Raw genomic sequence first — 21,462 nt, forward strand, 5'->3', positions numbered from 1 at the left:
AATTCTAACATTTCTAAGCTGGTTAAAAATGATATGTTTAAATGATATTACTAGAATTCTTCAATGATTTTTATGTAAACTATATCTCTTAGGTGCTTATGGTTATTTAACCTTTGGCGCGGATGTAGCCGCTGACATTTTGATGTCATATCCAGGAAATGATGTCGTAATCATCATTGGAAGATTACTGTTTGGCATTTCTATTATCACAATCTATCCAATCCTACTCCTGCTAGGAAGGTATGTACTTGCTTCATATAACTTTGGCTAATAAAGTGGTTGTTTTATCAAGCCATTGTATGACCTTTTCCTTGTGCAAGTTGAAGTTTACAGGTTTATGATTACAAAAGTATTGACATTTTAAAACTTTGAACACTTGCAGAAAATTTATTTCTGTCACTGTAATCTTGACCTGTATTGTCTTTAACAAAAATTACAAAGGTGGATATGGCATTTCTTATGCGTTCTTTGATCATATACTCTCTGCGTGTTGAACAAACCATGAGATGATCACTAATAGCTCAGGATCTTCCCTGTGGTTATGCAACTTTAAAATTAGCATATATAAATAAGGGGAAGGGGTGTGTTTGTTTTTCCCTTCCTAAGTTGTGGTAGTCATTTTGTTTTATTTTAAGAAGAGGCTGGATGAGTATATGAGTTCATAATGCTCATCTCTTAATAAGCATAACTTTCATTCTTTTGCTGTGCTAATACATGTTTTGTTGTGAAGCAGTTCAATGCATCATCAATTTAAATAAGTTTGATTCTTTCTCTGCTTTCTTACAGGTTCATAGGTAGGTACTAGGCTATTGGCCCTAGGACCTATACAAGCCTAGCCAAAAAGGTACCTTTACAAATTAAACAGTCCCTGCAAGGCTCAAACCCAGGAGCCTGCACAGCATAGCCAATGTGATTTACTACTAAGCCACCGCAGATATTCATAATCCTAATGACATTGGTGATGTAGTCCTCATTTTGCTGATATGTTTTGTATTTCTGAGTCCACAGATATGGCCATAGGAGATTAAGCTACTTCTCAACATAAACAAGCAATTCAGAGACAGGGCTTTTAGCAAAGCTATGATGAGTAATGCAATAGTTTAGCATGTTATACTAAATCACCGAGTGGGTTAGGACACTTGTTACTCAGTCATTGAGCTATTGGCCCTTGTAACCTGACAAAAGTTGTAGTAGGAAACAATTAGTGGATGTCTGCGTACATAAATGTGTAAAAAGGAATGCAGGGCACTGAAAATTAAATGGCAATTGTTATGTGTGGGAGTACTTAGCAGGTACAGCAATGCAACATTATGCAGTGTCCTACAACTGTTGCACAAAGCCAATACGATACACCAAATCCACACACTGCCTACACAGTATAACTGCCTTACCACAAAATAGTGTTCATTGCCATCTATCTGTTAAACCAAATGGATACAGTAGACCAAATACGCACACCTCTTACATCACTGGGTCACAGGGAGGTCTCCCTACCATTCCTCTCCGACACGGCAGCACTGAGTCACAAGCTCCTTATATTCAACTTGCTATATGTTTCTGAACTGCACTCCTTCATGTTACCTTACATGTAGATGAACCACCTCTTGTGCGCCAAAAGCAAAGCTTCCAGAATCTGGTTAATGACTATAAATAAGATCTGTATTTTGGGAACACATGGAAAAATGATTCTTTTATATGAAGAAAAAAAGTGTTTCTAAAACCTGATGTTTTATTATTACCATTTAAAACAATAGTAAATTAGATTTCATACAGTATGGCTACTGCTATATATATGCTAGATGCATATGCATCTGAATTTTCTTTATTGTGTATTTGTGGTAAATGTAATAACAGTCCACCTTAAATTCTTATTTACTTTTGCTTGATATCAGATAATCGTATGCTATAATGTATACCATCATTGACATCTAGAGGGTCCTCCTTGTTCATAGTTAAATACTAGGCTAGCTGCTGTTGTGGGCCATTTTAAGCCTATCCAGTTTCCTTTTTTTGTGCTTAAATTAATCTATCCCATTTGGTTAGAGATTGGCCTTACCCGTCCCATGGTCAATAATTATTCATTACCCCCAATGAGAATAACTGGGATCATACCATAAATAATTTGAGGGGATCCATGCATGGAATAAAGCATTTAAGAGCTGCCTGTTACCATCAGTAGTTCAGGGTGCAGTCCTGGGGTAAAATTTTTCCTATTTGTAGAACCAAGCTGCACTTGATTATGGACAGGGATGAACTTTGTTTTATGTAGATGAGGAGTCTGTTCCAGAGCAGCAGTATTCTCTGTGAGATATAATTATACTTCCAAACCATTCTGTTGAAGTTGCAGAAGGGGTTTATATCTCCAGACCAAGTGTTTCTGATGCCATTCAACTTGCTAGTGTGCAATTCTTCAGTATTGGGTTGCAGGATGCTTTATATGCAAGACGCAGGTCATCTCTTAGTAGTCTGTAGGATGCCAAGAATAGTGACAGGACTTTGAGTTGGTCTGTGTAGGATATGCTGTTTAGGCCTTGTATACTTTTAGTAAGGCATCTCTATGAGCGTTCCACTTGTTACATGTGTCTGGACAGACACATGCCAAAGGAGGAATTATATTTGATGAATGGCCTAATGAAGGCTGGGTAAAGCGGCACAGTGGCAGCCCTAGATCTAGACACAATCCCTCTGTTTATAATTTATTTATTTATCATTTTTTGACTGGGAAAGTCCGACTAGGACAGAGCCTATTTTCAGCGAAGGCCCGGGTAGAAATGCTCCAGACGCATGTCTTTGGACAGTATGAAATACTTTTGTACAATGGACATATTTAGTCAAAAGTTACATCACTGTACACATAAGTTCATAAATACCAAACACCTTGATCAACTCTTAGGAGCATATTGTCAATGTGGTAGTTTTCTGGGAAAGATGCATTCCTAAAGAATGCAATAATGCATCTTTCTGCATTTAATTTCCATCCTTAATTTTGGAACCAGATATTTATTTGGGACAAACCTTCCTGCAGGATGGGAATGTCATTTGGAAATTCACTGACTGCTCTTAGCTTGCAGGCACCTGCAAACGTAGCCAGCCAGAGACCTTTGGTATTGTCTTTTACTTCAGAAAAGTAGATGCCAAGCAGGAGAGGTCCCAGCACAGAACCCTGGGGGCTCAACTGGTGACTGGTCTCCTTATGGAGTTAACTTTCCCTGTTTTAATTTCCTGCATCCTGTCTGTGAGCCAATTGGTAATCCAGTAAGTGACATATAGTTTACCAGTATATTTAGCATTTCTACTATGCCTGAGTGGGGAGATGTGTCAAAAGCTTTGACAGGGCAGAGGTATGCGGTATGTTTTATTTTGCCTTCATCCACTGCTTTAGTGACCTTTTCAAAAAAATCCACCAGGTTGAGTAAGCATGTCCTGCCCTTGATGAATTTAAACTGAGAATGGTCCTGTGTATGAAGGTTCCTTATGTCCTAACTGATTAGCTCCATGATAAGTCTTTCCATGGCTTTGCATATGAGGCTAGTCAGACTTATGGGTCTGTAATTGCCTGGGTCAGTGGAAGGTCCTCCCTTATACAGGCCAGGGAATGACTGTCACTGTTCTCCATTTATTTGGTACAAAACCTGAATGAAGGCTGTGATGGAACAGTGTTGTTAGGGTGTGGCTTAATCATGCTTCGTGCTATTTATCATGCATCCAGAGAAATTGTCAGGACCCATCAATGCAGTATTTTTAGCTTTTGATAGCACTTTTAGGACTGGATGTGAGCTAGTTTCAGTTATGTCTCAATGGACAGATGGAAGGGAGAGAGGGGTAAAGCCGGCTAAATTTTTCAGCCAGTATGTTCAGCAGCTTAGTGAATTGCTGCGTTGTTGATATTATGAACATAACTAAAAAATCCATTGGGATTATCTTTGGTTTGGGTAGCTATTTCAGACTTAAACTTGGCTTTGGTGGAGTTTATTAAGCTCCTGAGTTGTTTGTTTATTTCAGTGACAAGGGCTCTAACATTCTGGGAATTACTCTTCTTTATTTTGATGAGAATTCTTTTGTTTTTATTATAAAGCTTGTTGATATTATGGTTCCATCATGTGGGTTTGTTTTTGAGGTTTGTCTTGCAGCTGTTCCTACAGTAGAGTACAGCTGCATCTATGCAGCTGCTTACATGCTTGGTATAGTGTGGTGATGTACGTTTTTACCTGTTCAGTGGAGTTAGTTGGGTTTGGTGGGGATTTAAAGCTTACCTATGTATCATGTAAGAATAGGTAGTTTGGCTTAAAGAAATTTCAAAGCTAATTTGGGTGGAAGTTATTTCTGGTTTCAGTTTTATTTTGAAGGAGATTGCTTTATGGTCAAACATAAGATATCATACATTATTTCATTTACAAAGTGATGCTCTGCAGGAAGTGAATGTATTATGTGCCTTATAGATGCATTTGCAGAATTATTTTATTCATAAAAAATCAGCAGTACTCCACTATAGTTTGATGACTGATTTTTTTTTTTTTAGTAACCAAAAATGACCTATTAATCTGCAGGACTGCATGGCAACAACTACAATATGTAATACATGCACTTAAGAAAAGTCACAGAAGAGAATTTGATTTATTTGTTAACCAGATAAATGCAATGGGTGCAATATTCCTTCAAGAGTAATTTGGGAGCATAGTTTAGTTAAATAGCAGTGGTGGTGCTGCGGTAGCATTGTCGCCTCACAGTAAGACGCTGTCCGGTTCGATTCTCAGCTAGAACGTCTTCTGCATGATGACATGCGTGAATGGGCATACCTTCGTTGAGGGTTGTGCGTCAGGGCTGGTAACTCGGCATGTAAAAATCAACTACCAATCATTAGCGGACCGGAGTTCCGCTGTGGCGACCCCTAACCAGGAAAAGCCAAAAGAGTTTAGTTAAATAGCATTCTCAAAGCTGCACAGTAAGTAAATTGGGACTCTATGATTTAAACCCAGGACTATAGGATAAGGCTCATTAGATTGTCAAAGTCATAATCCTGTGCTCTGAACTGCAGTGTTAATGGAAATACACCTACCAGTTGATCCACTGTTCAATGATGCATTAAATCTCTCATGTTACTGATGGTGTTATATTGATTAAGGCTACTGTAGTCACAGATTTCACTTCTGTTGCAAAGTGATCTTGGAGTTTGTCTGGTGGTTCAGTGGGCAGAGCCTCCTACCTGGGGGTTTACTGTCCGCAGAAGGAAATGACTGTTTTTTATTCTGTTTTGCTGAGTCTCCATTATCAATGTCATGGGTGTTGGCAAAGAATTGTCTGAGGAGCTTTCGCAGATTAAAAGTAAATTAGATGTTTCCTCTTCTGCTGTTGTAAATTTTAATGTTCCTTTAGTAATAGCAGAGACATAACAGCTGGGTGAGGAATGCTATCGGTTGTAAAGTATTGTTGGGAATCTGGGCATACTGGCAGGGACAGGACAACAAATGTGTTTCTAAGGAAGATCTGAAGTTTTTTTTTTTTTTTCAGTTGAAGAGAGGGGTCCCTTTAGTGAAGAATAAAGAACAGGATCTGCTATGGCGTTCTAGAGCTATTAAGGAAGGAGAATGGAGAAAAACATTCAATATTTATATTAGTATAAAGAACATGAGAGAAATGTGATTTCGTGATCTAAAAGAGAAAACACAAAAGTTCAGCCATTAAAGTAATGCAGTAAAGTATGTAGTTGATAAGGGGTCCACTAAAGGATGTGGGTTAGTCAGATCATTGAAACTGACACATTTATAACCAAACTGAGATAAGCATCAAGATAAGGCATCACAGAGCAACTTGGTAAATGACCATTGATTATCAAAAATGAACAAACAAAAATGATTAATTTAAAGGTCAGTGTTTGGTGAGAGCAAAGATTTCAATCATCTCTAAATATAATCATCTCCATGGAAGGCTGAACATTTCCACCCTGTTCAGGTGACATTTCTGAGATTCACTGCCCTTACATACACTAGGAAAGTGAAGTTTCTCTGTGAAGCCTAGGATGCATTTATAACTTCTGATAAAAAAATAAAAAAATCACTTTGTCAGTTCTAAGCTAGCATAAAAAAAATCACTTTCATGCTTCATCAGATAAACTACTCTGCATGCTTACTGTGCTGCTAATATTTAAATTATTTAGTAACATAGGTTCATAGGTTCATAGGTTCATACTAGGCTATCTGCCCAAGGGCATTTATAAGCCTAGCCCATAGTTATTATTTGGCCATACCCCTAGTTTGTGGTTCTGAGGATCTGATTTTGAGGTGAAGCATATATTCATCAAATCAGGGACATGGCCTTATATATCAGGCACAGGTCACCCCTCTGAGCAGCAGCGGAAGAGACTGAATAGAGCTGGAGTTCTTTCAGTCAGGGCAGTATAAGACATATTTTTTTGACCCTTTTTCCTTTTTGGGGGAGGAAACTTTGGCCTTTCCAGCAGGTGTCGGGTCTGCACATTAAATTGATGTTAGTCATTTGATAATTACATGTACTCTTTTGCAAGTATATATGACATAAAGCCTTGTTTTCGTGCAGAGGACAATCACCTAATCAGCCATTCAGGATCAGGAATAACATACTCCATAGATCTAGTCATGGGGGAGGAGAAATGGTTGGTAGCCTGCTCTGTCCCTTCTAGAAGAGGGTTTAGTGGTGGTGGTGAGGGTTTGTGCTGCAGTGCCTTTACCCTGGGATTTCTGGTGCTCAGCAGTGCAGGCCCTCCACAGTTGCATACTGCTGCTCAAGCAAGTGCTTTTTGTACTGTTTCCATCATGGCAGGAAAGAACTGAACGTCTCAACAAGGGGAAAAAACACACCAACACAAATCTGTTATCATAAAGATATTATATATATTATATATATTATATTATAAGATATCTGTTATCACTCAGATTCAAGTAATTTCTAATAAACTACTCTGACAATTTTTTCTTTCCAGACATCAGCTGAAGTTGCACTATGAAAGTATGACAATGAATTTTGACCAACTTGTACATTTGCCCACTGCTGAATTAGAAAAAGAAAGAATATTTATGCAAACTGATGATAGTGTCATCAAGGAATTGCCAGTCAGATGTCCTTCTCTCAGTCCAACCAAATCAAAATGCTTGTCAATGATACACTTTGCTGGAATAAAACAAGTACGCACTGTAGAAGAGAAGCTTTAACAGAGTGAGGTTTAGATCATGTGATGTAGAGGATATCTTTAGTATCCCGTATAAAGAAGGACCTTGAATATTTTGTATAAAAAGTTCTGATAACATGAACAGCTGTGCTAAGTTGCATATAATTGTGTCAATATTATTGTTAGGTGTGCCTTTGAGAACCTGGACAACACTGTTAACACACTGGCATGTCTCTTGTCTATGGTTGTATTTTGTCTGTTTTATTTTTCCTTCTATGTTCTCTGTTTGCATGTTTAATTGGAAGTAAATATTGGGGGTCCAGGACAACTTGCTGAAAAGCAATATAGTGAAAGTCCTCACAGTAAATATACAATGCCAAAATCTCAAAATGTTCACATCAAAATACTTATTCCCCTAAACGTGTAGAGAGGTCGACTTGCCTCCCCCCTTCCCCTTCACAGACCCTGTGTTAACACCCATTTCTAAGTTTCACTAATAGTGGAGTAATATTGTTTGCTGTCTGGTTGTGTACTATTGGTAGGTATTTTGAGTTCACCATGGTAGAGTTTCAACATTTTGACATTTCAGGATTTTGCATTCAGTACAATGGCTTTATTTTACCAGTATTCAGTAAATTATCACATGCACAAATAACTGAAATGCAGTACTGTACAGATAAGCAACAGTCCTTTTTTTCTGTTTAAACTAGATTAAACATTCACAAGTGAATCTGTAGTATATGTCTTGCTTAGTATACAACTTGGGAGTGGAAGAATTAAACGCAGAGCTACAGGATGGTGCTTGTTAGAAGAGTATCCTTAACATACTATGCTATGCTGCAGACTAATGGTGACAATTAGTGGGGCATTAAAGAAAAAGAAAAAACTGAATGTTTAAATAAAGGTGCAGAGTGAATGTACATGGTATCATCATCAGCAAATGGCTGGTAACAGAAATGGCTTATTGTAGCATAGTCCATTTAGTTTATATAATGCCCCAAGGACAGTTGAGGGCTAAATATATAAGTATTGGGGTTTTTAAGGAGCATACCTACTCAGCTATCAAACCAGCTTTCATAAGTCTAACTACTGGCTTCATGGATTAAATAACACGCATTGCATTTGAATTTATTAGGAGCCAGTTGATTATAGACAGACCTTTGACAAAAAGGAAATCATCTTGTAGCTCCTGATTCAGTGAACAGATACTAGAGGCATTAAAGCTGAAGAAGAGGTCAAAATGAAGGACTATGTACACCAGATCACCATTCCACTGCCCCCCCCCCCCCACAGTCACAAACACTTACACTTCCATATAGAAGACTGAAGTTTCCCATCTCCGGTGGGCATTATATGAAGTCAGATTACTTTGGTTAAGGCTTGGCCTGATAAGTCTGCATCAGCTGCCTTGATGGAGGCTGTAGTTATAAGTGATGGTGATGGTAGGGGATTCAAGTACTGAAAAAAAATCCCTAAACTACCTCAACTAATACACATGAGTAATCTGCTCTAGTGCTCAACCCAACAACTCATGGCTAAGTTCCTTGATATGGTGCTGTATTATTCCATTAACTATGTTTTTGTCTTAGTTCATTATGATTACTGTTAACTGGAGATTTCTAGGTCCACATAGAACTTGTAAATTATGCTCTTGCTGACCTAAGGCACATGCATATCAAGCTGGTCAGAATGTGTAGGTCCTTGCCTGGCTTTTATGTTAGCTTTAATGTGTGGGCCATCTCCTTGTTTATACGTTAGCTTTAATGTATGAGTTCTCTCCTGGCTTTTGTGCTACCTTTGTGTGGGTTCCTCCCTGGCTTATATGTCATTTTGGTATAGCACAAGTAGTAACCATATCTTTCTCTGTCTACTGTTGATGTTGTTTTAGGTCTTGTATTCACACTTTGAGATGGTTTATGGTCTCTGCCATTCTTAAATCTATGCTACTACATTAATTTTAACTGTAACTGAGTGTGATCTGCATTGTAGATATTTTCTGATCTGTTTGTTCATCTTGTTCATAAGCAGCATTCAGAAGTTTACCTTTCTGTTGACTACAGTAGTTGATCATTGTGACAACTGACAATTGTGTAAGAGTTCAAGAATTTCACAGCTTATCGAACATATTTATATCATCCTTGAGATGCTTGTGTTGGAGTCTCAGTAAATGATTTGGGATGAGAAGAGGTGGATTTGTTTTATGTGCATTCCTGATTCTTTTTTTTATCTGTTTAATTAAATTTTATTTAACATCTCCATTGCATCATTTTCTGCACTAACTCATATATAATGCACACTATATTCATGCCCTTCTACATGTATTAACTGCTTAATGTGCATAGTATTTTTCCTTGGTGTTCTGCTGTACTGAAGCAAAAATAAATGTATCATGTAAAGACTGCGCAAGGTACTTTATGGCTGCTTTCATATACATACTGACCTTTACAGATATAATATGATTTTCACAATTATTTAAACCTCGGAATATCCAGAATGAAGTCATGTTACCCAAGTTTTATGAAAGAGATGATTCAAAGTTTTGTAAAGTTCATCTGAATTAAGCTCAAACTGACAAGAGACTATGATGTTATTAATTTGAGTGTTAAGTTTGATGAGTAGGAACTTGCAGTATTTTCATCACATTGTGTGCCCTGGTGGGGAGAAGCCAAAGTTACCTGCCAAAGATTAACAGTTCATTGTGGAGACTTGAGGACTGTAGTCCAGGGGTGCAAGCACAAAGCAATGTGTATCGGGTACTGGGAGGGACATAGCATAACAAAATTCCCCCATAGTTGTCACAATGGTTGTCTGTTGGGATGCACAAATTTCCTCTATGTGTACTATTTATTGTTTTTCAGTAAAAGATTGAACCAGATAACATTTTGCACACACAAAGGTAACTGAATAAACACTTTAAAACATCATCAAAAAATTATTCAAATACTAGAAAATGTTTATCAGTACGACCCAATTCATTCAAATCTCTGACTTTTTAAATAGCAAACTTTGAAGTACAGACCACAGTTTGTTAGATTTTAAGTCTCTGAACCTTTTGTATGCCCTTCCTGCAGATGGTGTAATTTAAGGCAGCAACCACATCAGTGCTTTACTAAATTTCATACCAAGTTTTTCCACTCCTTGGAGATGACATTCAGATTTCCACAGTTGTGTGGCCGCTGTTGACAGGAGGAGGAGTCAAATAGTTCGCAGGGATTCTGAGATGGCAAAGGGGGAAGATCACAAAGGAGTTTTGGAGCATGGCTAATGGTAGAGGCGTACATGGAAAGGAAAAAAAATTAGAAAATGCTCCCTCCCACCTAAAAAGTGAAGAAAACCTTCACTTCAAATGGCACGGACCTTAAGTATGGGCAACCCTCCGCCCTGACAGCACAATTTAAACACTCTGTTCTTAATTTAAATATATCAGAGGAGGAGAAATGCCTGTCTTATATTAAGAGTAGTTGCATATGTCTGCCTTATCATAACAGTATAGATGTAGAACAGCACTGCTATGATTTCTAATAATCAAAAGGAAGGCTTGGAGTTTGAAGCTGTTTCTCTCATGCTGTCTAAAACAAGTTTAAGACAAATACTAAGACATGCAAGGAATACCCTGAATCAACAACAAAAAAAGTGTGTGTGTGTGTGTGTGTGTGTGTGTGTGTGTGTGTGTGTGTGTGTGTGTGTGTGTGTGTGTACACATATATATAATATTTGTATGTGTACATGAATATATATCCACACACATATATACTTACATATAGGTTCATAGGTGTATACTAGGCTAATGGCCCTGGAACCTTTACAAACCTAGCCCATAGGATTACCCTGACATCGTGCCACCCGACCTTAGTTCCCAGTGCCTCTATCAAGTAGAGCCACTGGAGTGATCCCTGTGGTGAATTTTCTATTTCCCATCCACTCGTTAAAGTTTCTCTTGAAGAGGGCCAGTGACGTGTTCTGTTTGACATGTATGGGAAGTCTGTTCCATAGCGAGGGCAGTCTCTGGGTTATGAACCTGTCCCTCCAGCATGTTCTGTTGATTGTAGTAATGAGGTTGAGGTCACTGGAGCATGTGGTGTGGAGGGATTGGGATTTCTTTAGATGTAGCATTTCTAACAGAGCTGGATCAGACATGGCTTTGTATGTCAAGCAGAGATCGCCTCTAAGTAGGCAATATGAGACAGAGAATAGTTGGAAATTTTTGAGTTTGTCCATATAGGACAAGTGTTTAAGGCCTAGGATCCTGTTTGTGAGATACTTTTGCGGCCCTCCTGTTGTTGCAGGTGTCTAGTGAGGTACATGCCAAATGGGGCATTGTACTCGATGATTGGCCTAATGAGGGAAAAGTAGAAAAAGACAATGATCTTTCTTCCTGGATGCAAAATCATTAGTAATGAGATGTGCCACACAGAAGGACTTTCTGACCACAGTGGCAATGTGATGGTCAAAAGAGAGGCTGCTGTCAACCCATGTTCCCAGATCTCTTATAACACCGTCTGTGTTCAGTGGACTACCAGCAATGTGGTAATTCATGGGAACTGGGTTTTTCCCAAAGGGGATGACAACACGTATTTTGGCATTGAGCGTAAGGCCATGGTTCTGACACCAGTCGTTGGTCTCAGTGAGGGCTTTCTGTAGGATGTCAACATCACTTGTGGAGATAATAACAGCTCCTAACTTGCAATTGTCTGTGAATTTTGTCAGCCAGAGACTCTTTGTGTTGGCCTGGACTTCAGAGAAGTAGATTCCAAACAGGAGAGGACCCAGGACCAAACCCTGTGGGGCTCCACTTGTGACTGGTCGGCAGTCTAACTTGGAGTCTGCTACTTTCACACTGTGGATTCTATCTATGAACCAAAAATAAAAGCGTGTTCCACAACATTTGAAAATAAAGTATTTATTATAAAACAAAGCTTTCGGGCCAAAGGCCCTTCTTCAGTGTTACACCGAAGAAAGGCCTTTGGTCCGAAGGTTTTGTTTTATAATAAATACTTTATTTTCTAACGTTGTGGAGCATGCTTTCATTTTTGGTTTATCTATCTTGTTTTTCCTGGTTGCTCCACTTCACCACAGTTCTCATTTTTGTTCCTGGGGTTCTATCTGTGAGCCAGTTTGCAACCCACCTAGTGATATAGGGGTTGTTGCCTAGCTTAGTGAGTTCTTCTATGATTCCTGAATGAGAAATGGTATCAAACGCCTTGGCTAGAACAAGGTAGGCTCTATGAACCACCTTGCCTTCATCTACAGCTCTGGTGACTGACTCAAAAAAAGTCGACTAAGTTGAGCAGGCATGATCTACCCTTCACAAAACCAAACTGTGTGGGATCCAGAGTTTGGAGATTCCCTATATCCTTGTTTATTAGGTCCATGATGATGCGTTCCATAGCTTTCCATATCAGACTTGTGAGGCTAATGAGGCAATAGTTATCAGGGTCTGTAGTCACTCCTCGTTTGTGGAGATGGATGACTGTAGCAGTGCGTCATTTTGTAGGGACAAAGCCTGAGGTGAGGATGTGATTGAACAGGGCACACAGCTGAGGTGCCAGTTCACTATGTAGTTCATGTAGAACACAGCCAGAGATATTGTCAGGTCCCATGGAAGCTGTATTCTTGGCCTTGGATAGTGCTGTTTTAACCTGTGCAGCAGTAATACTGGGTGCTTGGCAATCCACTGATATTGTGATTGGTCCTTGGGGGGATAGAGGGGTGAAGTTGGCACTGAATCCGTTGGCCAGTATATTGGCAATATCTGTTGTCTCAGTATAGGTGGTACCGTTGTGTAGTAGCTCAGAGCAAATGTAGGTATTGCCAGGGAGATTCCTTACATAACTACTGAAGGCCTTTGGTCTTCTTAACTATCTGCTGCAATTCTGTTTTCATAGCTAGCTTTAGAGGATTTGATGAGGGATCTCAACTTTTTGTTGAGGTTGACAAGGGAGCATTTCCAGTCTTGGGACTTCACCTTATTCCGCATTAGTTTCCTCCTTCTGTTGTAGAGTTTGTTTATGGCAGGGGAACCACCAGATTGGCTTCCTTTTTTTGGAGGCGAGCGTCTTGGTTCTATTGGGTATGGTGAGATCCATGCATTTGTGTAAGTGTTTGTACAATGTATTGGTGTATGATTCAGCAGTCGTGCAATTATTCTCCATTTGCATGGGTGCCATGAAGTTAGCCACCTCTGTTTTTATGAGCCCAAGGTTAGCTTTGGATAAGTTTTTCATGGTGGTTACCTTTGCGAGGGGGGGGGGGTGGATTTCCAGGGTGATTAGGTGATTAGTTTGTGATCAGATCTAACTTGGGTGGAGTTAACTATTGGTGTAGAGCAATGGTCACCTATGTTAGTAATGATCATGTCAAGGATGTTGCTACCTCCAGTGGGGGTAAGAACGAGCTGGTCCAGGACATTTGAATTAATGAATTTCACGAAACGTTGGGCAAGTGTATTGATACATGAGTAGTTTTCCCAGTTAATGGAGTGGTAGTTGAAGTCACCCACTATGAGAATGTTAGGTTGGACTTTAATATTCTACAATGTGCTTAGGAACATGGAATGTGAATCTTGAGACATTGTTGAGGACCTATAGCAGGCTACGACCTGAATCGTTGTCTTACCCAGTGTTAGCTGCACCTGAGGTATCTCTGATGTATTATGTTGGGCTACCAGTCTGGAACTGGGATATTCTTCAGTTAGTCAAAGTGAACTGTATTATCATTCAGACCGCACAACAGTGCAACTGAATGAAATTGTGTTACTTCAAACCCAATGTGTGTACAACATATACTGATAATATTAATACAACAATAACACATATGTTAATACTAATCCAACAATAACAAAAAGTAAGACATGTATGCAGTGCAGTAACAAGTACAATGACATGCACCAAGACTATTCCACTTACATGTTTTTGTCAGTGTCCAAACTATTGCACAGATAATATATCGTTCAGATCAGAATCAGAGAAATTTCGAATTGCATAGAATACTAACTTGGCATATTGCACAGAATGTTAACTTGGCATCATTACTATTGCACATAAGATATAAGATTGTAATTTTCATAGAGATATTGCATACATCTGTGATTTACTTCAGCGTTGTAACTCCAGACCTCAGTGACCAGCATGGTGTATGTTATTACTGGAGTTCAGAAGTCTAATGGCTTGTGGAAAAAAGCTTCTATTAAATCTGGTGGTTTTGCAACACAAGGTATGGTATCTCCTGCCTGAAGACAAACACGAGAACAGACCTTGGGCAGGGTGAGTGCAGTCTTTGACTATTTTCATGGCTCTGCTGAGGCACCAAGCAGAGTACAAGTCCTGTATAGATGGGAGTGTGGACCTGACAATTCTCTCCTCCACTTTTACCACCCTCTAGAGAGATTTGCGATCTGAAACCATGCAGTTTCCATGTGACACAGAGATTTCAGTAGTCAGGATGCTTTCAGTGGTACCCATGTAGAAGGCGGAGAACTGAATGTGGCAGTTTTGCTCTCCTTAACCTTCATAGAAAGTGTAGACACTGTTGTGGCTTTTTGACAATGTGATTAGTGTTTACTGACTACGACAAGTCCTCAGCAATATGCACCTCTCAGGAACTTGGTGCTCTTCACCCTTTCCACTGTTTCTCATTTGACTATGAGTGGAGAATGAGCCTTGTACCTCTTCCTTTAGTCTAGTATTATTTCCTTTGTTTTATTCACATTGAGAGCCAGGTTGTTGTTGTCACACCAGCCAATCAGTTGGTTCACCTCCTCTCTGTAGGCTTTTTCGTCACCATTGCTATGAGACCTACCACTGTAGTATCATCCACAAACTTAGTTTACGTTGTACCTAGAGACGCAATCATGTGTCAGCATGGTGAACAGCAGGGGACTCAGGACACATCCTTGAGGTACTTCAGTGTTCAGTATGATGCTCATCGAGGTGTTGTTGCCTACGCATACCTTTTGTGGTCTGTCAATAAGAAAGTCCAGAATCCAGTTGCATAAATGAGTGCCAACACCTAGATGGACCAGTTTCTCAATCAGATGTTGGGGATGACTGTGTTGAAGGCAGAGCTGAAGTCAATAAATAACATGCGCACATAGCAGTTCTTGTTCTCCAGGTGTGCCAAGGATAAGTGAAGTGCCAGTGAGATGGCATCTGCCGTAGAGTGATTGGATCTGTAAACGAATTGGAATTGGTCCAGTGTTGCTGGAAGACTTGATGTTAAGTAGTCTTTCACCAATTTCTCAAAACACTTCATTACAGTGGAGGTGAGAGCTACTGGGTAGTAGTCTTTCAGGCTTGCGGGTAGAGACTTCTTGGGCAGTGGTATAATGGTTGTATTCTTGAAGCACTTGGGTACTGTGGCTTGATGCAGAGAGATGTTGAATATATCAGTGAGAACAGTAGTTAATTGGTCAGCACAGTCCCTGAGCACCCACCCAAGAATACTGTCAGGGCCAGCTGCCTTTCTTGGGTTTACCTGTCGCAGCACACTTTGAACATCCATTGGGTGAAGGCAGAGCACTTCTTCTTGGTTGGTTGAAAATTTCATTGCCATTGTATTTTCTCTTCTCAAACCTGCTGAAGTTGGTGTTGAGCTCATTAAGAAACTCTTCACATTGAGACGGTAGGGGCCTGTAGTCCAATACAGATTGTATACCTTGTTACAAACACCTGGAGTCACTCAGATCCAAGAAATTATCCTGAATTTTCTGTCCATAGGCCCACTTAACCTCTCTTACTCTTCTACTTAATTTCACTCTGGCATCCCTAAGAGCATCTTTGTCTTTAGATTTAATGGCAGCATTGTGTACCTTCAAGAGCTCGTACACTTCACTTGTGAGCCAGGGTTACTGATTCGCTCAATGTGGTGATGCTCTTGTTGACTATCACATCATCCACACACTTTGATATGTAGGCTTTCATGGACTCTGTGTACTCATCCAGGTTAATTTTCTGGTCCATAGTATATATATATATATATATATATATATATATATATATATATATCTATATATATATATATATATATATATATATATATATATATATATATATATATATATATTATATATATATATTTTTCCTGTCCAGTCCTGGAGTGCTAAGACTGCTCCCTCTGGCCATACCCTTATTTCTTTCCTGGATGGCTTTTCTCTGATTAACAATAGTCTATATGCTGGTAGTAACATAATGGAGAGAGGATCTATGTTACTCAGATGTGGATGAATTACTGCCTTATATGCTACCTTGACAATGGTGTAGACTATCCAGAATATATTTTTCACACAAAGGATGCAAAAAAAGAAGTTTTGTCTTACCATAACATTCCATCTGTGTTGTTGATCTTCGTTCATTCATTACTGATGGGTTATCGGTTCCATCCTCGGAACTGAGCCAGCCAATATCAAGCTCATGTCAGCCAAAAACGTTCGAGCCAAGGTCCTACCTAGAATGCTCTGCTCCCTCTTACCTCAGATCGAGTTTGCAAGTTGATAGATAAAAGTAGAGGCTACCTCTGGTCATAACAGACCTACAAGAAAGGAGTACATGAGATCAACCAAGAACCTCAGGATGGGGATGGAGGGTGGGAAGTAATGAATAAACGAAGATCAACAACACAGATGGAACATTTTGGTAAGACATAACTTCTTTATCTGATGTTGTTAATCTTTGTTCATTCCTTACTGATGGGGCAGAGTCCCCAGCTACCTGTATTTGTGGGTGGCCCTCATGGAAGGACATTCATGAGCACCATGGAGCCAAAAGAAGGTCTACTTCTTGAGGCCAAGTCCAATTTGCAATGAAGAATAAAGGTATGAGGTTTGGCCCAAGTTGCAGCTGAGCAAATATCATTGAGGGAAGCCTTAATATGGAAAGCTGCTGAAGTTGCCATAGATCTTGTGCTTTGACTCTATGAGGCAAGATGAGATTGTTTTTGTTGTAGATATAGGTTATACAATTTCTCAATCATGAAGCCAGTGTAACTTTTGATACAGGATGACCCTGTCTAGGTCCAGAAAAAGCCAGAAACAGTTGGTCTGATTTACGGGTAGATTTTGTTCTGTCCAGATAAAATCGTAATTGCCTATGAACATCCAAGGAGTGCATGCAATACTCTCCCTTGTTAGAATGGTTAGGAAAGAACACTGGAAGGTTAGTAGACTGATTGATAGATTGCTCTGACACCACTTTTGGTAAAAAGGTAGACTTAGTTCTCAGTGATACCCTATCCTTATGGAAGATAAGATAGGGAGGTTTGATGCATAAGGCCTGGAGTTCTGAAAATTGCCTGGCTGATGTGATTGTAATCAAAAACAAAGTTTTCCAAGAAAGGCATTTTACATCACATGAAGATGCAGGTTCAAAGGGGAGAGCTGTCTGAGCTTGCAGAACCAAAGCCAAATCCCGAGGTTGTACGGGTTCTCTAAAGGGAGGTTTTAGGTGGATAACCCCTTTCAAGAAAGTCTTACAGAATCTGTGTGACATAAGTGAAGAATCTTGAAAACCAATATGAAAATTTGAGATGGCAGCTAAATGTACACAGATAGTAAAGGCAGACATCCCAGAGTGGAAAAGATGTGATAAGTAATCCAATACCACTGAGACTGCAGCTGACAAAGGGTCTAATTGTTTATTTGCTGCCCATAGGGAGAACCTTTTCCATTTGTTAAGATAGATTAGTCTGGTGGATGATTTATGAGAGGCAATAAGAATATTGTGCACAGGGGATGAAAGGTTTTTATGCCTGGCAAACACTGGAAGTGGAGAAACCTAGCTGTCAGTTTCAGGGTTGTTAGATTGGGGTGAATCAGACCCTGCAGATGGGAGATCAATGTTGAAAATGGATTGAGGATCCACAGTTGATCTAGCAGGTGAGGACAGAGGAAGGGAAACCAGACTTGTCGAGGCCAATATGAAGCAATGAGGATCACTTTGCTCTTCAACTGTCGTGATTTCTTTAGAAATTGGGAGATGAGGGGGAGAGGAGGATAAGCATAAAGAAGACCTGAGGGCCAAGCGTGGACTAGAGCGTCCTTTGGTGACTGGCCCCGAGGGGGAATCAGGGCAAAGTAGTTACTGCACTTGTAGTTGGTTGGGGAGATAAATAGGTTGCAGCAAGGCTGGCCTCAGGGGTTGAAGATTTTTGCCACTGTCAGAGGACTGAGGGACCACTTGTGAGGCTGTAGAATGCATCTGCTCAATTTGTCTGCTGTCACGTTGGAGCTCCCAGGAATGTGTGTCACAATCAGACAGCAGCTGTAAGCTATCACCCATTGCCATATTTTCAAGGCCTCTCGGTATAACATGTAAGATCTGTTGCCTCCTTAAATGTTGATGTACTAGACCACTGACATGTTGTCTGATTGGGTCAAAATAGTCCCTGACGGAAAGATGGAGTGAAATGCTTGCAACACTAGAAGCACTGCCCTCAGTTCCAGGACATATGCAAAAGGGCCTGTCTCCGACCAGGTGCCTTGGACCGAGTTTCCTTGACATAGCACCCCCACCCCATCAGGAAGGCATCCATGTTAACCATGGCTATCGGTTGATGGGGGTTGAAAGGGTGAGACCATTGTTGTGAAGTTCAAGATGTCCACCAGAGTAAATTTTGCTTGCATCTCTGAGTTACACATATCTGAAAAGATAAAGGATATTGTAGACGGTACCACTGAGTGAGAAGTAGCCATTGAAGGAGCCTCATATGGAATCTGGCTAGAGGAACAATGGTAATTGAGGCTGCTATTGACCCCAATAGCTGGAGTATAGAGTGAGCTGGGGATCTGTGGTGACAGAGCAGTGGTTGAACTTGTCTTATTCTCTGAAGTATGTGTTCTGGAAGGGATGCTGTGCAATTTCTTGTGTCCAACAGTACCCCTATAAATTCCAAAGACTGAGTTGGGGTTGTGTTGGATTTCTTCCAGTTTATAGTGATTCCTTTGTTTCGAGCTGTTAAGAGAGTATACTCTAAGGCTTCTTCCAGTAGATGCTTGGTGGGGGCGGTGAGGAGCCAGTCATCTAGATATGGAAATGCCTGGAATCCTTGAAGTCGCAAGTGAGCAATAACCACTGCCATGCATTTTATGAACACTCTGGGAGCTGTAAAGAGACCAAAGGGCAGGGCTCAAAACTAGTAGTGACTGGCTCCTATATGGAAGTGAAGGTATCTTGAGCATTTGTCCATTTTTATGTGGTAATACACATCTTGAAGATCTACAGACCACATCCAATCATCTTCCAGAAGAGGAAGGATAGACAGACCCATGACCATCTGGAATTTCTCTGTTTTTACAAATTTGTTTAGTGTACTGAGATCCAGAATTGGTCTCCAGTCCCCTGTCTTTTTTGGCACTAAAAAGAACCTTGAGTAAAAACTGGATCCTATCTGGTCTGGGAGGACCGTCTGGATGACTATTTTTTTGTAGCAGCTTTTGGATTTCATGTGCTGCTGTTTCCCTTTGACTGGGTGGAATGTTGGGTAATACTCTTGATGAGACTGGGTAAAGATGGAAGGGGATATGATAGCTGCTGGATATAATCCATTGTACCCAAGAGTCGGTTGTTATCTTTTGCCAGGCAGCAGGGTACAAGGAGAAATGACCCTTGACTGCTTCCAGAGCTGAGCAGTCAGGCAACGCTTCAGGAGCACTGATAGGGTTGCCCAGAGAATTAAACTCTGGAACTCCAGTTTCATGGACCTCCTCTACCCCAAAAGGGGCATCTTCCATTGAAGTTTCCCCCTCTTCCTCTAGGAGAGAACTCAGCACATGCATGCTGGAAAGAACCCTGTGATTTCTTGTGCCAGATCTTTCCACTGCTCTGATTTCTGGATTAGAATCACTGAGGAGTGGAGTGTCTGACACCAATGGGCAGACAGGGTCTTCACATCTTGTTCGCACCTTGCCAGTGTATCCTTGATTTTAGGGCAAAACAAAGAAGTAGCTTCTATGTGGACATTCATGAAGGAAGCCTTAAAGGAGTCTGCAAAGTCGCAAAGGCGCATCCAAGCATGTCGTCTGGCGACTATACCTGCGCCTGCCGCTCTAGCCACCCCTTCCATTGCGTGAGAAATAAAACTCATGGAAGACTTGGAAATGGACTCTAGGGTGGCTATCTGAGAAGCCACATTATCACACACTTCATCAGAAACAGCTCCTGCCAAGGTTTCAGAGAGCTGGTTGATAAGATCTCGCTGAAGCCTGGTAAAATGTGCCAAATAATTCAAAGACCTTATGGTGAATGTCGATGAAGCAAACACATGCTTCCCAAATTTGTCAATCACCCGGGACTCCTTGTTGGGCGGATGGACAGTTTGGCTCTCTTCTGCCTAATCCTACTTAGTAGCAGCTGCCACCACCATAGCATCTACTGGAAGACCTTGTGACCAATGGGGGTGCTCAGCTGGGGGTGATAATATTTTATCTGGCCTCTTAGGTATCACTTCCATGGTACCAGGAGCCTTCCATGTGTGCTGCATGATGAGCTGGACAAGCTCATCGGCAGGCAGGGTGACCCGGGAGGTAGGAGGCCAGGCACAAAAAGCCTGCAGGAATATGGATTCCTCAAAGGAAGGATTAAAGGGCTTCTAGTCACCCCTCTGTCTAAGGATCTCGAGGATGTCACCAAAGGACACCTCATTAGAGGGTGACCGTGGGGACTCTTCCCCATCATCAAAATCCATATCTTCAGTCAATGACTCCTCAGTGGAGTCCATGTGCTTCCCCTTACATGATGCTTTGCAGGGTACATCCTCAGTGGGAGGTTCTGGGGAAGACTGAAAAGAGGGTGTCTCCTGAGGAGGAGAAACCTGAGGCTCTTGTGCCCGGTGTCCCGGCAGTTGAAGCTTGTGGCAGTTGTGGCACAGAGGGGGGAGAGGACTCCGACAAATGAGCTTTGCCAGCAGAGGCAAGTGCCCTCTCCATGGCCTGGAAGGCTGGCCCACCCAAGGAGGCATGGTAGCCCGGAACCAATCATGACAACCTCAGAACTGGGGTCACACCCTGCCCCAATGAACCCACCCCCAGACCAGGAGTCTCAAGAGGACAATGAACCATAAGAGAGAGAGCATCCCTGGAAGGTGCCATAGAAAAAAATCGGCATAGAGCCAGGAATGCCCTCCCCAATGGCACAGCTACTGGCCTGAGAAGAGCCCGATGTCCAGTGCACTGAAGGCCACAAGGACGACTCTGGTTCCAAAGTGAGATCCACTATTGAAGTCGGAGGGAGGGAGGCCGACTATGGTTCAAAAGTGAGATCTACTATTGGAGTCAGAGGAAGGGAAGCTGCTGTCGGAGTAATAGGCTTCAAGACTTGAGTGGAAATTGAAGG

The 21,462-nt window shown here is 40.9% G+C and overlaps 1 protein-coding gene across 1 annotated transcript in view; it reads left to right on the forward strand.

Moving 5' to 3' along the window:
- The window catches only part of LOC122810357 (putative sodium-coupled neutral amino acid transporter 8), a 572,913-nt gene that overhangs the window by 463,730 nt on the left and 87,721 nt on the right, over nucleotides 1-21,462 (forward strand). Inside the window, exon 7 of the mRNA XM_044081938.1 lies at nucleotides 93-240. Within this exon, the coding sequence (XP_043937873.1) occupies nucleotides 93-240 (148 nt within the window). The remainder of the gene's footprint in view (nucleotides 1-92; nucleotides 241-21,462) is intronic.

The sequence above is a fragment of the Protopterus annectens genome, chromosome 8.part1 (genome assembly GCF_019279795.1).
Source record: "Protopterus annectens isolate FY-2018-M chromosome 8.part1, PAN1.0, whole genome shotgun sequence".
NCBI classification, from domain to species: Eukaryota; Metazoa; Chordata; order Ceratodontiformes; family Protopteridae; genus Protopterus; species Protopterus annectens.